This window comes from Oncorhynchus mykiss, chromosome 11 (genome assembly GCF_057628025.1).
Source record: "Oncorhynchus mykiss isolate SJ-2025 chromosome 11, ASM5762802v1, whole genome shotgun sequence".
NCBI lineage: Eukaryota > Metazoa > Chordata > Actinopteri > Salmoniformes > Salmonidae > Oncorhynchus > Oncorhynchus mykiss.
The window spans coordinates 79,536,956-79,553,257 of NC_143032.1; the positions used below are offsets into that span (position 1 = coordinate 79,536,956).

The 16,302-nt window shown below is 40.9% G+C and overlaps 1 protein-coding gene across 3 annotated transcripts; it reads left to right on the plus strand.

The window, feature by feature from the left end:
* Positions 1-79: 79 nt before the first annotated feature.
* On the plus strand, positions 80-15,962 carry oclnb (occludin b). Of its 3 annotated transcripts, none has more exons than XM_036936434.2 (9): positions 80-258; positions 1,886-1,997; positions 2,366-3,062; positions 3,676-3,843; positions 9,006-9,121; positions 10,033-10,140; positions 12,477-12,648; positions 14,532-14,573; positions 14,701-15,962. In XM_036936434.2, the coding sequence occupies exons 2-9, from the start codon at positions 1,945-1,947 to the stop codon at positions 14,797-14,799; spliced, it is 1,455 nt and encodes a 484-aa protein (XP_036792329.1). In that variant the 5' UTR covers positions 80-258; positions 1,886-1,944; the 3' UTR covers positions 14,800-15,962. The 3 variants fall into 3 exon arrangements, with proteins under 3 accessions (XP_036792329.1, XP_036792332.1, XP_036792330.1); XM_036936437.2 differs by having other exon boundaries at positions 1,891-1,997; XM_036936435.2 differs by having other exon boundaries at positions 257-319.
* Positions 15,963-16,302: the final 340 nt, after the last annotated feature.

Below are 16,302 nucleotides of genomic sequence, written 5' to 3' on the forward strand. Positions count from 1 at the left end.
AAAGGAAGACTATAAGTCGATAAGGAATGTCATACATTTAAAACAAAGATTGTAGGCACAGACAGGTTAGTTTTCCTTCACAATAGTAACCTGTTCTGCCTAGGGGAGTGACAAGGAGGAGACAACTCACGACTGTCATCTCCAAGAGAGAGCGACCTGCACGCAGTTTTGATCGGTGACGTGCATAGGCGTGTTCGACAACCGCATACGAGTATCAGCATCCGTAATCAAAAGAAACGCAGATTCTCCTCGGAACAGGTGAGTTTGTCGTAAATGTTTTTTGAAACTTTTGGTGATATATTCATCTGTAATTTACCATGTAGGTCTACCAAATTACATTTTTTTCTTGGATTTTCAATCATGTGGTGTATTTTTGCTGGTCTGTGAATTTGAGATAAATGTTTATTTTAATCGCAAAGCTGGAGAGTAGGCTACCATTGCGGGCATGATTGAAGTTGAACTGGATCATGTACATATTTTATTCTGTAGAATTACATTTAAAAACGTCCCTCGACTGTGTTGATATTTGGGGCGTTTGCTATACACACAGATAATTCTTTCCTACGATTTACAAACTGAGGTGTAAAAAAACAACAAAAAAAGGCACTTTTCCCCCCCTCATTCATCAGGTTATTTTTATTGCAATCTAATTCAATTCAAATAATGACATTGTTTTATGACCCCCCCCCCCCCCAACATTTAAAAATATCAGGGAAATTCATTCTAAGTATAGACTATAATACACAACTATTGTATACCGGCACCCAACTCCAGCCTGTTATAATACCAAGCAATTCTGTAGGTCAGGATTATCCCTTGATCATGAGTCTGTTATTACATTACACACAAAATCATTGGACAATTGCATTTTCTGTAAGAGTTTTGTTAAGAGCTCGGACGCTCAATCTAAACATTAACACGCGTCACTTTGCAGTAGGGTTTTGGAACCATAAGAACCGTATCTTTCCTAGCAGCAATACATTATTTTCGAAAGACAAAAGGTTAAATTGATACACATCTTGCTAGGGTTAGCGTTTCTGTTTCCACACCGCCACATTTCCATGTTACAGCGCGTGTTTACGGAAAACAGATGGAAGACAGAGTGGACTGACTACCCGTGCTAACTAGCTCTCTGCGTCTCTGAACACCTGTGTGTAAACGGATGCCACAAACGTGTTGTCACTGAAAAATGTTATGTTTCTAGAACTGTACCGCAATTGAGAATCGATTCACGTTTAGAACGAGTATTTGGCTCTAAACAGAACATGTAATGTCCTTGGACTATAAGGAGTAACGTTAGGCTCCTTTAGTCTATTGGGCTAGTTTCTGGAAAGAAAGACAACACGTGGAGAGCATGGTATTGCTGCTGTGCTCTTCACCTCTATTAGATTGCAGAAGGGCCTACTTACTATGCGGTAGATGTTTGCGTAGTCAGTGTATTTATCCCAAATGGCACTCTGTTCCCTACATTCTGGCCAGATTCCTTTAACCGGGATCTACAGTGGTGCACTATAGAGAATAGAGTGCCATTTGGGAGCTTTCCTTTGTGTAGTCAGTAGTAGTAGCAGGACACATTTGGAAAGGCCGCCTCTCTTCAAGTCATGTTCAAGTGTTTGTACTACATTCCAGGGTTTAGCCGATTCTTCTTTAGGAAAAGGTTAAAGATAATATTTGGGCTGTCCTGATCTCGATATATATATATATATATATATAAAAAAGTAATGTACTGTTAAATCACATTTTCTTTGGAAATGTACGGTAACATACTGTAACTCATTTGCAGGTAACTGGCTTCCAATAACCGGAAAAACAACCAGATTATTTTTTACAGTGTACTGTTTTTGTTCTGGTTGCTAAGGTGATTTATATAAATTTTTTTAATTAGTGCAGCAGTGACTGGATAAAGTGAAGAGTTGAGACCTAGGTGGACCAGAGGATCCCAGGATGCCCTCTCACAACAAACGCACCTCTCCTTCCTACCATCCCGGCAGCAGACGGTAAGTCCTCCCTCTCTCTCATCCTATGTCCTCATCCCACACAACTCTTCACCCATCTAGCTACACTCATCCTATGTCCTCATCCCATCTCACTCTTCTCCCACCTCACTTACCTCATCATCGCCAGCATCCCCATCACTCTACATTAATATACACAACCCACCTGTTGTTCTCCTCCATCAGATCATTCATACCAGCCTACTCTTCCACCCCACCCTATCATCCCCTACAACCCACCTAAAACCTACCCATCTTTGCAAGTTAATAGGAGTAATACATTTTAATGTCCACCCCTCTAACATCTCATCGCTCTCCTCCTCTTCTTCTCTGTCCTCTCCTTCTCTCCCTCCCCTCCCTTTTTTCCCCAGCCATGAACACAGGCACAAGCATAGCGAGCATGTCTCCAACCCAGCCTACTCTTTCTACCCAGAAGAGGAGCTCCTCCACTTCTACCGCTGGACCTCTCCTCCAGGGGTGATGAAGATCATCTCCATCATCATCATCATCATGTGCGTAGCGGTCTTCGCCTGCGTGGCGTCTACGCTCGCCTGGGACTACGACATGAGCATGATGGGAATGAGCGGCGGCGTCGGCGCCGGGATGGGCATCGGAGGCGGAGGATACGGTGGGAGCTACGGCAGTAGTTATGGCGGTGGCTCGTCCTACGGCAGCGGTATCGGCGGAGGCTCGTCCTACGGCGGAGGTAGCTACGGAAGCGGGACCCAGACTGACCCCCTGGCGGGGAAGGGCTTCATCATTGCCATAGCAGCCATCACCTTCATCGCCGTGCTCATCATCTTCATCCTAGTGGTGTCGCGGCAGAACGCGTCCCGCTCGCCAAAGTTCTACCTGGGGGCCATCATCGTGTCTGCCATCTTGGCGATACTAATGATCATCGCTACTATAGTCTACCTGGTGGCAGTGAACCCCACAGCCCAGTCCTCAGGGTCCGTCTACTACAACCAGATCATACAGCTGTGTTCCCAGTACCAGAATCAGAACCAAGCCCAGGGCATCTTCATCAACCAGTACCTCTACCATTACTGCGTGGTGGAACCTCAGGAGGTAGGTACTATCTTCATCAACCAGTACCTCTATCATTACTGCGTGGTGGAACCTCAGGAGGTAGGTACTATCTTCATCAACCAGTACCTCTATCATTACTGCGTGGTGGAACCTCAGGAGGTAGGTACTATCTTCATCAACCAGTACCTCTATCATTACTGCATGGTGGAACCTCAGGAGGTAGGTACTATCTTCATCAACCAGTACCTCTATCATTACTGCGTGGTGGAACCTCAGGAGGTAGGTACTATCTTCATCAACCAGTACCTCTATCATTACTGCGTGGTGGAACCTCAGGAGGGGGTCATTAAGTGCTGCATCTCTGCTGGCCTATGGGACATTTTCCTGCAGTCTCTGTTAGAGATCCAGCAGGTGCTCCTGTCAGATTGTGTCAGGGATGTGCTTAGAGAGAGCTATTAGCTAAAGACTCCCTATCGCCGATAACACGTTTCACCCTGGTGCATTATCCTTCTTCCTGTGTGTTACATGCTAACCCACTGACCCTCCTCTCTGTCCCAGGTCATAGCCAACTTGTTTACATCGTCTCTCTCCCCTTCTCTCTATAGGTCATAGCCATCTTGTTTACAATGTCTCTCTCCCCTTCTTTTTATAGGTCATAGCCATCATCCTGGGAATCTTGGTATTCGTGGGTCTGATCATCCTGCTGGTGTTTGCTGTGAAGACGCGTCAGAAGATCAGACGTTGGGGCCCAGACAGAATCCTCTGGGAGGAGACCAAGGTTATCAGCAACAGCCTGCGCACACACACCATCGGAGAGTGGGTGAGTGTGTGTGTGTGTGTGTTTCCAGATAGGGGATGTTTACAGAGGTGTGTGTGTGCTGTTAAAACAAGGACAAGGACTGACTAAAGTCAATGTAATCTGTGATGATTTGATGTACATAAAACATTTAACTACTTCCATGGTTACCAGGGAAACTGCATTCTACTAGTGTACATCCACGGCTAATTGTGTGTGTGACAACATGACAAACATGCAACGGAATTAACTCACAGTGGCAGGATAGAGTAACGGAACACTGCAGTGCCTTCAAAAAGTATTCACACCCCTTGACTTTTTCCACATTTTGTTGTGTTACAGCCTGAATTTTCCAATGGATTCAATTGTGATTTTGTGTCATAATGTCAAAGTGGACATGGTTAGGCAAATTAATTAAATTAAAAAGCAAAAATGTCTTGAGTTAATAAGTATTTAACCCCTTTGTTATGGCAAGCCTAAATAAGTTCAGGAGTACAAATGTGCTTAACAAGTCCCATAATAAGTTGCATGGATTCACTTTGTGTGCAATAATCGTGTTTAACATTATTTATGAATGACTACCACATCTCTCTACCCCCACACATACAATTGTCTTTAAGGTCCCTCAGTCGAGCAGTGAATTTCAAACACAGATTCAACCACAAAGACCAGGGAGGTTTTCCAATGACTCACAAAGAAGGGCACCGATTGGTAGATGGGTTAAAAAAAATTTTTTTTTAAAAAGCAGACATTGACTAACCCTTTGAGCCTGGTGGAGTTATTATTACACTTTGGATGGTGTATCAATACAGCCAGTCAGTACAAATATACAGGCCTCCTTCCTAACTCAGTTGCCGGAGAGGAAGGAAACCATTCAGGGATTTCACAATGAGGCCAATGGTGACTATGAAACAGTTAGAGTTTAATGGCTTTGATGGGAGAACTGAGGATGGATCAACAACATTGTAGCTATTCCACAATACTAACCTAAATGGCAGAGTGAAAAGAAGGAAGCATGTACAGAATACAAATACTCCAAAACATGCATCCTGTTTTCATGAGGCATTAAAGTATAACTGCAAAAAATGTGGCAAAGAAATGATCACAATGTACTGAATACAAAGCATTATGTTTGGGGAAAATCCAACACATCACTGAGTGCCACTATTCATATTTGGTGGTGGCTGCATCATGTTATGGGTATGCTTGTCATCGGCAAGGACTAAGGAGTTTTTTTACGTTAAAAATAAACGGAATAGAGCAAAGCACAGGCAAAATCCTAGAGGAAAATCTGGTTGTCTGCTTTCCAACAGACACTGGGAGACAAGTTTTTAGCGGGACAAGAACCAAAAACTCAAGGCCAGATGTACACTGGAGTTGGTGACCAAGACGACTTTGAATGTTCCTGAATGGCCTAGTTACAGTTTTGACTTAAATCTGCTTGAAAATCTATGGCACGACTTGAAAGTGGCTGTCTAGCAATGATCAATATCCAACTTGAAAGAGCGTCTAGAATTTTTTTAAAGAATATTGTGCAAATATTGTACAATCCCGGTGTGAAAATCTTAGACTTTTCCAAAAAGACACCGCTGTAATCGCTGCCAAAGGTGATTCTAAAATGTGTTGAATACTTACGTAATCAAAGCAATATTATTGTTTTATTTTTCATCAATATTTTACAAATGTTATAATTTTTCTTCCACTTTGACATGAGTATTTTGTGTAGATTGTTAAACAAAAAAAAATGAATATTCAATCCATTTTAATCCCACCTTTAACACAACAAAATGTGGAAAAGGTCCAGGTGAATACTGATGGCCCTGTATCTGTGCTACAGGGCCACTGTATCTGTGCTACAGGGCCACTGTATCTGTGCTACAGGGCCACTGTATCTGTGCTACAGGGCCACTGTATCTGTGCTACAGGGCCACTGTATCTGTGCTACAGGGCCACTGTATCTGTGCTACAGGGCCACTGTATCTGTGCTACAGGGCCACTGTATCTGTGCTACAGGGCCAGTGTATCTGTGCTACAGGGCCAGTGTATCTGTGCTACAGGGCCAGTGTATCTGTGCTACAGGGCCAGTGTTCAAAGCGTTTTGGGAGAAGTAGTCGAGTGCTGATCTGGGCTCAGGTCCCCATCCCCCCCGTCCATCTGTGTGTGTTTATCTAACCAGACAGTCACAGCAGAAGCATATCTTTCACCACAGGTGCTTTAGGACAGATGAAGTGTATAGGTAGGTATGTGTTGTGTCAGGTGCAGAGGGAGGGGGGGAGAGTTTCATGTCCAGTTTCTGGGAGTGGCTTCCCAAGGCACGAGTCTCATTTGTAGCTATGTCATGGTAAAGAGTTGGTTGATAAAGAGCGACTGCCCCTAAAAAGCCACTTCTCGTTTTGAAAATGGCCGATGTTGCATCGATATGAGTCAGTTATTTTCCACTCCCTATATATATATATATATATATATATATATATATCCATGATATTTTTATTCACTGTTTCTATTTATTCCTTGTCACAATATAATTTAAAACAATCTTCTCTTTAACTCTGCATTGTTGGAAAAGGACTCGTAAGTAAGCATTTCACTGTTGGTCTAAACCTGTTGACCACGACGCATGTGACAAATACAATTTCATATGAAACATTTATTCTAGTGTCAAAATTAACTGCAAAGTGTAATATAGGATCAGTTTGGTCGTAAAATAAGTCAGGGATTTGCGTGATGATGGGGAAACGACGGTATGTCACAGAATGAAGGGTACTGCAACAGTTGTCAGTGGGTTGGGTTTATTTCAATCCTGCCCACAGCTGGCAGCACCCAAGTAATCCTCAATTCGGAACGATCGTAAATGTCCCATGGTCAATTTGGTTTGCCATTCGATATCCGTATGGGGCTAGTTGGGGACCATCAGTACATTTACACCATGTACATGGGACCATATTTTTAACAGGTTAATAGCAAAACACTTTCAATGACTTAACGTCAAACCAACTTTAACGAGACGACTAAAAGACGTGGAACAAGAAAATATTATTATCCCGTTTACATTTGTTCTTTATTGACGGTCCCCAAACTATCCCCAGAGATGAGCAATCCAAAGTCAAAACAACAACAAGCAAACCAGCCAGCGGAATCTAATTGGCTAAACGATTTGGATAACTCTTCCCAACTGCGAACACACACAAGAGACATCCACATCAAGGCACACCCCGAAATCAACTCAAGTTTGAATTCAGTCATGGCAGCTAGCATTCCTTAATGAATCAAATCTAAAAACGAGGCCTGATCAGGAAGTGCAGTCGTCCTCTAAAATAACATTCGAAAGGAAAGGTGTTTTCATGTTTCAAAATGGACAAAGCATTGTGTTTTTTATTCAAACTGGAAACTTGACAGATATGGTTTGCGCATATTTAATGTTTCGACTGTGATTGGCTATAAGCTGTTATCCCAGGGTTTCTTCCCGTCTCTGGTTGTGATAGTATCTGTGGTGTTTGGGCTGTGGAGGATGGAGTGAGTTAGTGGAGAAACCGGTCGGTCCTGTGTGGGAGCGCTCAGACTGCCACACCATTTTACCTCACAGCGACAACAATTAATGGCACACTATCTGTGCTACAGGGCCAGTGTTCAAAACGTTTTGGGAGAAGTAGTCGAGTGCTGATCTGGGCTCCGGTCCTCATCCCCCCCGCCCGTCTGTGTGTGTTTATCTAACCAGACAGTCACAGCAGAAGCATATCTTTCACCACACGTGCTTTAGGACAGATGAAGTGTATAGGTATGCGTTGTGTCAGGTGCAGAGGGAGGGGGGGTGGGAGAGTTTGAAGTCCAGTTTCTGGGAGTTGCCTCCCAAGACATTAGTCTCGTTTGTAGCGATGTCATGGTGAAGAATTGGTTCTTAAAATAGCATTCTGATCATGTAGTACAAGGAGCAGTTGTGATTGGCTATGAGGTGTTGTCCTAGTGTTCCTCCCTGTATCTCGTTGTGATCAAATCATCTGTGTTATTTAGGCTGTAAAAGCTGGAGGGGGGGAAGTGGAGGAACTGGTCGGTCCCGGATGAGAGCGCTCAGTCAACCACACTATTTACCTCACAGCGACAACCACACCTCTGAGTAATATGTGAGAGGGGGAAACCTTACGACAACCTCCAAGTAACCATACAAACAAAACCACTTTAGCAACCCTAAAGCTATTGGATTCACAAAAGATTCAGATTCAATGCGTTGTTGGATTCACAAAAGATTCAGATTCAATGTGTTGTTGGATTCACAAAAGATTCAGATTCAATGTGTTGTTGGATTCACAAAAGATTCAGATTCAATGCGTTATTGCCATATCAACTTAATAGACTTGGTGCAGCTATAAAACTAGGCAAACTGCACATACATGGGCTATAGCCATACCTGGTAGCCTAGGCATAAAGTCAACATGAGACACCGTTCAACACCATGCCATATGTGTTTTAATGAAGACGATCTGGTACTGTAGTTGTCAGGCCATCGACGTTGAACTAAAGACTGGTTTGGTTGGATGTCTGATCTCAAAGGTTTCTTCAGTCGACAAAGTTGGTTCATCACTGACATGACATGCTTTAAAGGCATGGCCTGAAATTATGAGTAGAAGTTTATTCAGGAATTTCATAAACGTTTACATTGACAATATGCATAATGTTTTCTGGTAATTGTGTTTATACCTCTGTTCCTGGATGATTGGAATGCTCTTGAGCCTTTTGTTCTTACCAACCTGTGGTGTATTATTTAAACACACGCTGTGTGAAGGCCACTTTAACTATGCCACTTTGTTTACATACTCATCTCATATGTATATACTGTACTCAATACCATCTACTGTATCTTGCCTATGCCACTCTGTACCATCACTCATTCATATATCTTTATGTACATATTCTTTATCCCCTTACACTTGTGTCTATAAGGTAGTAGTTTTGGAATTGTTAGCTAGATTACTTGTTGGTTATTACTGCATTGTCGGAACTAGAAGCACAAGCATTTCGCTACACTCGCATTAACATCTGCTAACCATGTGTATGTGACAAATAAAATTTGATTTGATTTTACATTAGTGGCTGTTTGTTGCCCTCTGTCTCAATATGATGCCTGACTCTTGACCTCCTCCTGTATTGAATTCAATTGAATAAACTTTATTGATCCCTGTGTCTTCCTGTAGGTGAATAACGTGTCTGGTCAGCCGGACACTCTGGTGAATGAATACAACGACAAGGTGGGGGGCTCCAGGAACTTCCTGGACCAGCTGCCAGACCACAGACCTCTGTATCTGCCTGGGTAAGGTCACCTTCACACTGAGATTTTTGCAGTGTCAAAAACTGATCCAGAGAAATGTATTTCAATGAGAACCTGAAGTTGGTAAGGGCCGACCCCATAGGTATGAGCTGGAACAATGCTCTGCTGCACATTTTAATTGATTTAACTTTTTTAAAGAATCTGTGGTCTGTTAATCCTAACCATAACCATTAGTGGGGGAAAACCCAAAGCTGACCTTGCCTGTCCACAGGCATCTTCATCATTCTCACTCAGTAGAAGAACCATTTTGTTTCCTTTGGCGAAAGTTAAAGGGCTATGTTTGTTTTGCGTTGTTTTCACCCGCATGTTTTCACCTGGCAAAGAGAAAGTATTTCCTGAACACAAAGAAGTGTTACTCAAGACATTATTTTGGCAAGGGAAGGCCATTAAGCTATGTGTTATAACATACTTATAAATAAATGAAGAAGCACCTTCAAAATCACCTTTTTCCACCGTCGATGGTGGTCTGCCACCCCAATATACTCGGTGTAATTTACCATGCCAAATGAACTCATGACACAGTCATGAATTAGTTGTTCCATTTGTCACGTTAGAACTGGAAATAAGAAAGTATATTTCCCTGGTTGAATGCTGGGGCTTGTTATGCACCTAGCAGAAGTTGGTAGAATGTTGGGAATGTGTTCTTTGGCTCAATCTTGTTGCCGGATGATTTGAGGTTTTGTGTGACATCACTTGATCAGGATGAGCTTGTTTCACACATAACACTTCTGTTATGAGAAGACAGATTCTAGTGCTATACTGTCCTCTTAACACACAGTTTTACTGATTCCATTCAAATGGAGTTTATTAGAATAATTGTGATGATATTTAGGTTATATGCAACAAGGTGTATTATTGAATAATATATATATATATATATGTTTTTTTTTCAGGAGCTCAGACATAACAAGTTCGTTGGGAGGACTGAAGAGCAAGCTGCGGGACTACGACACTGGTGCAGAATCGGGAGGAGAGGATCTGGACGAGATCGACTTTAACTCGTGAGTGGAGGGACGACTGGTGGAATGAAAGTTGCCTGCTTTCAGATCTGTTTTGTAAAGTATAGCCAAATCCTGAACAGTTTGCCATACTTAACAGATCTGGGATCAGGCTAGAATGACAGTAGAATCAGGGTCTGAACGTGATCCTAATAAACTGTATTCATTGGGGCGGCAGGGTAGCCTAGTGGTTAGAGTGTAGGGACGGCAGGGTAGCCTAGTGGTTAGAGCGTTGGACTAGTAACCGAAAAGTTGCAAGTTCATATCCCCGAACTGACAAGGTACAAATCTGTCATTCTGCCCCTGTTCCTTGGCTGTCATTGAAAATAAGAATTTGTTCTTAACTGTTAAATAATAGTTAAATAAAGGTAAAGGTAAAATAATTCAAGTAGGTTGTAGCATTATTATAGATGTAAGATAGGAGTAATAATATATTCCTCAAACAGCAGGCAGGAAATAATTCTATTTTTGTAATTTATCAGAAAATACTAACTTATTAAATCCTTAAAGTAGTCAAATATTTCTATGGAGTTTGAACGAAAAGGCAACTAGTTTCTTTGATATTTAAATACAGGTCTCAGACGAGAGGCTAACATGACCAAGAGGGTCGAGAAAGACTGTCAGAGGACAGAAATAGGAATTCAGGTGGGGTTAAAATAACAGTTAGAGTCTCTCTCTCTCTCTCTCTCTCTCTGTGTCTCTCTGTGTCTCTCTGTGTCTCTCTTGTCTGCCAAAGCGAATGGAAAAGAAAATAATATTCAGTTTATTGCAAAGTAACCACATTTCCTGGCTCAGTACGGGAGATTAAAGTTACGTTTGATAAAGTTCTATATAATATATACTGTGCCTTCAGAAAGGATTCAAACCCTTTTACATTTTGTCGGGTTACAGCCCGAATTCAAAATGGATTACAAATATGTTTTTTCGCCTCCTCGTCTACATAAAATAAACCATAATGATGAAGTGGAAACATGTTTTTTAGAAATGTTTGCAAATGCATTGAAAATTTAAATACAGAAATATCTCATTTACATAAGTATTCAGACCCCTTAGTCAATGGGGCTCCTGAGTGGCGCAGCGGTCTAAGGTCACTGCTTCTCAGTGCAAGTCCCTGGTTCGAGGTTTTACACTCAAATGTAACTATTAAAAAAAAAATAAAGAACTACAAATTATACATTTGTGACATCAATATTGTAAAAAAAAATAAAAATCAATACAGTAATGAGATTTGTATGTAAAATATTTACATTTGACATTTTATTAATTTAGCAGATGCTCCTATCCAGCGCGACTCACAGTTAGTGCAGTGAGACAACCACAGATCAGTCAAATCCACAGGATGCCAACTTTCCATTTCAGCTAAACAATGGATATACAGTGGGGCAAAAAAGTATTTAGTCAGCCACCAATTGTGCAAGTTCTCCCACTTAAAAAGATGAGAGAGGCCTGTAATTTTCATCATAGGTACACTTCAACTATGACAGACACACATTGTAGGATTTTTAAACAATTGGTGGCTGACTAAATACTTCTTTGTTCTACTGTATAGCGTTTTTTGCAACAACCAATTTTAATACACATCTATGAATTAAAAATCAGAACAGCAATATTTAACACACACTTAAGCAATCATTTCTGATGAAACAAATTAAATTGGTGTGTGTATATAGTGTTTTTTTTTTTTTACGAAACTTCTAATATGATGGATATATTGAAATAGTACGTACTATATAGGAAATACTATTAGTTGAAGGCAGCCAATCCAATAGTTTCAGAAAAGTAGTCACTTCCTAAGATCTATATTAAAATATATTTTTTAAGTAGTTGCTTTCTTTGATCTGTATTCAAATAGTTTACAAAAATAGTCACTTTTTGAGCTCTGTATTGAAGTAGTTTTGAAAAGTCATAATTTTTGTGGATCTGTATTCAAAGAGAGTTGTCTCAGGTCTGTAGTTAAAACTAGAGTTGTCCCAGGTCTGTAGTTAAAACTAGAGTTGCCCCAGGTCTGTAGTTAAAACTAGAGTTGTCCCAGGTCTGTAGTTAAAACTAGAGTTGTCCCAGGTCTGTAGTTAAAACTAGAGTTGTCCCAGGTCTGTAGTTAAAACTAGAGTTGTCCCAGGTCTGTAGTTAAAACTAGAGTTGTCCCAGGTCTGTAGTTAAAACTAGAGTTGTCCCAGGTCTGTAGTTAAAACTAGAGTTGCCCCTTTTGTCCTTTTCACTCTCTTATCTTTGATGGATGGAAACTCACTAAGGGAAGGGGTATAATACTGTGTGTGTGTATGTGTATATATATATATATATATATATATATAACTCACTCTATCCATCCTGTCTCTCAGCGAGTTCTCTGCCATCATGAATGAGCAGGAGCGTCTGGACTACAAGAGGGAGTTTGACCGGGACCATCTCGAGTACAAAGAGCTGCAGGCTGAGCTGGATGACCTCAACATGGGTCTGGCTGACCTGGACAAGGAACTGGACAGACAACCAGAGGGCAGCCCACAGTTCCTGGTGAGGACTTTAGAGATACTATATAAATGTTATATTGAATGTTCTAGTTCTGTGTGTGTGTGTGTGTGTGTGTGTGTGTGTGTGTGTGTGTGTGTGTGTGTGTGTGAATAGCTATGTTTCCATTAACTTGTCCAGTGATTTATTTATTTTTTGACGACATTTTAGAAAGTTTGCATAGAAAATTGATTTGACAATTTCCTGCGAGGTGCATTTCTATGTAACCAGCTTGTGTCGATTTAAAACACCTGGATATAATGACGTAACTCCTACAGTAACCAGGTTGTGTTGATTATAATGATGTAACTCCTACAGTGACCAGGTTGTGTTGATTATAATGATGTAACTCCTACAGTGACCAGGTTGTGTTGATTATAATGATGTAACTCCTACAGTGACCAGGTTGTGTCGATTTAAAACACCTGGATATAATGACGTAACTCCTACAGTAACCAGGTTGTGTTGATTTAAAACACCTGGATATAATGATGTAACTCCTACAGTGACCAGGTTGTGTTGATTTAAAACACCTGGATATAATGATGTAACTCCTACAGTGACCAGGTTGTGTCGATTTAAAACACCTGGATATAATGATGTAACTCCTACAGTGACCAGGTTGTGTCGATTTAAAACACCTGGATATAATGATGTAACTCCTACAGTGACCAGGTTGTGTCGATTTAAAACACCTGGATATAATGATGTAACTCCTACAGTGACCAGGTTGTGTCGATTTAAAACACCTGGATATAATGATGTAACTCCTACAGTGACCAGGTTGTGTCGATTTATAATGATGTAACTCCTGCAGTGACCAGGTTGTGTCGATTTTAAAACACCTGGATATAATGACGTAACTCCTACAGTAACCAGGTTGTGTCGATTATAATGATGTAACTCCTACAGTGACCAGGTTGTGTTGATTTAAAACACCTGGATATAATGATGTAACTCCTACAGTGACCAGGTTGTGTCGATTTAAAACACCTGGATATAATGACGTAACTCCTACAGTAACCAGGTTTCCATCCAACCTTTTTTTATTTATAAGAGTACATGTCAGATAAACAGAAATGTCATGACAGGCCTGATGGAAACAGAACAGTTTGTCGATAAACTTTTCAAATGTCGACAAAACAAAATACACGAGACAAGGTGGGATCTTTTTGTCAGTAAAATGAATTATGTGAGAAATGTCGGTGGAAACGCTTTTATGCCCAAATCTTGATATAACCATAATATTGAAGTTAACTTGGGAGTCATGCGGATGACATGTTGTGTGTCCTCCCACTACAACTCATCGGGAAAGCCTGGAGTTTATTAGGCTACAGATGAAATAAATGAACTCCACAGGCTGGTGAAAGTGCAAGGTGATGAGTTTGATGCTCCTTTTCAATAATTATTGAGGGTCTCATTCTGGTGACATGATCATCTATGTTTGGCTGCCGATTGACAAATACAAAGAATCTCGCTCTTCTGTCCATAATAATCTCATCATGTAGACCATATGTGTCAAACTCATTCCACAGAGGGCCCCGCTCCACCCTTGTAATTGATTGATGAATTAAGGTCCATCATTACCTTGTTGTCTAGGTCTTAATTGAAAGGAAAAAACAGAAATCTGCGGACACTCGATCCCTTTGTGGAATGGGTTTGACACCCGATGTTGGCCCTTCACTCAACTCAGGACCTCAAAACCAGTTCCACAGTATTTTTTTCATGGTTCCCCTTTACTAAGGGACTGATTTAGACCTGGGACACTAGGTGTGTGCAATTAATTATCAGCTAGAACAGAACAACAGCAGGTTGAATACCCCTGCTCTGCTGTAGGCTATAAGAAAGTGTGAAGCTAATTGTGGTTTTTTTTTCTATCCTTTAAACAGGATGCTATGGATAAGTACACCCGGATGAAGAATATGAAGAAGGTATGTTCCACTACACCACTATTACCATTTTTGAGTAACATTTTTTGTGAGGAATTTGATTCAACCAACCCAACCACAGTAGGTTTCAACATGTTTTTTAAAAGTTAACCTCCACTTCTCTCCACAGTCCTCAGACTATCAGCTGAAGAAGAAGAGGTGCAAGCATCTGAAGGCCAAGCTGTCTCACATCAAGAGGAAGGTCAGCGAGTATGACCGCAGACCCTGAACCCTGACCACCAACCCCAGTCCAGAGCAGACTCCACCCTTGTCTGTCCAGGAAACTGGCCCCAAAAGAAGGAAGACCATAATGGGAGAGGGACCCAGAGAAGGCTTTTTTTCAATGTGAAGTCATATGAACTTTTTTTAAAGAGGGAGAATTCTCTGAATGTCTAATAATGTTGTTTTATTTTCTTATTAAAGTTAGATTGATGTTGAGTCCCCCCCCCCCCCCACAGCCCCAGGATTGTACCCACAGCCGCGGGAAGTAGGGATGCTGCCGCACCCCCTGAAAAATCTTGATGATGTGGCTTAGTTGGTAGAGCATGGTGCTTGCTATGCTAGGGTTCTGGGTTCGATTCCCACAGAGGACCAGTACAAAAATCTGTGCACTCACTACTGTAAGTTGCTCTGGATAAGAGTGTTTACTAACATGGAAAAGGAATGAATAGACCATTTCAATTTTCACATAGAAATGAGTTGCCAAAGTATTTCAAGAACATGGATAACATATCAATAAAGTTTTTTTTTTTATATTCCACAAGTATTTTAAAATGACCTATTTTGTACAGATAATTATCAGACTCAAGTTAAAAATGCTGGTAAACACTCAAATACATTTGGTACATTTTTCTCCCCACAAAAGCGGTGCATTGGGCCTGTATTAGCGGACCGACATATACACTCCCCCTGTCGTCGCAGCAACCCCACCCCCAAACTACTTCCAGCGGCTATGACAATACCTCTAATATGTAGCCTATACCGAGTCCCCAACAATCGGATGTTCCGGTTTTGGAAAGAGCCTGTGACTCGACTTCAGCTTTTGGACATGAACAAGGTGACCAGCCATCTTAACTCCTCCACATTTACTGGATTGATTGAACAGTACATAAGAGAATGTCGTCAATTGTTTTTTAAAAACAATATTTATGGGATCTAGTTTAAGGCGTTTATTTTAAACCTGCTACGTTAGGTTACAGTTGGGTAATGATGGATGGCGCAAGATGCTAAAGGTTATTAGAGCGCCCTCTAGGGTATAGATACATGACATGGCCAATTCACGTTTTTTTTACATGTTTGTACATTTTTGTTTTAACAAAGGTTCTCAGGGGATGCTCCTGTATCCAAATAAAATATTTTATCTATAAAAAATAAATACCCGGTGTGTACTTATGGAATTGTACAGTTTTTTTTATCAGCTTTTACAAATTCATTTTGTAGCGGTCTTTTACTGACATCCGGGCACCGTCCACTGTATAGTAAGCAAATTAACGACGTTTTCCCTTTTTCGTACCTATATATTTTTTGTGAATTTCCGAAAATGTTTTGCCATTCATGTAAATTGTAATTTTCTCAGACATTTCTGTCTGTTTAGTTAAAAAATGAAATGTGAACATTGTGATGTATTGAAGATATCCATCTTCAACAATAGTCTGAGGTTAAATATTGTCCATACAGAGATGCAGGCAAGTAACCTACCTCTATGGTGATTATGTACAATGTAGGATTTATT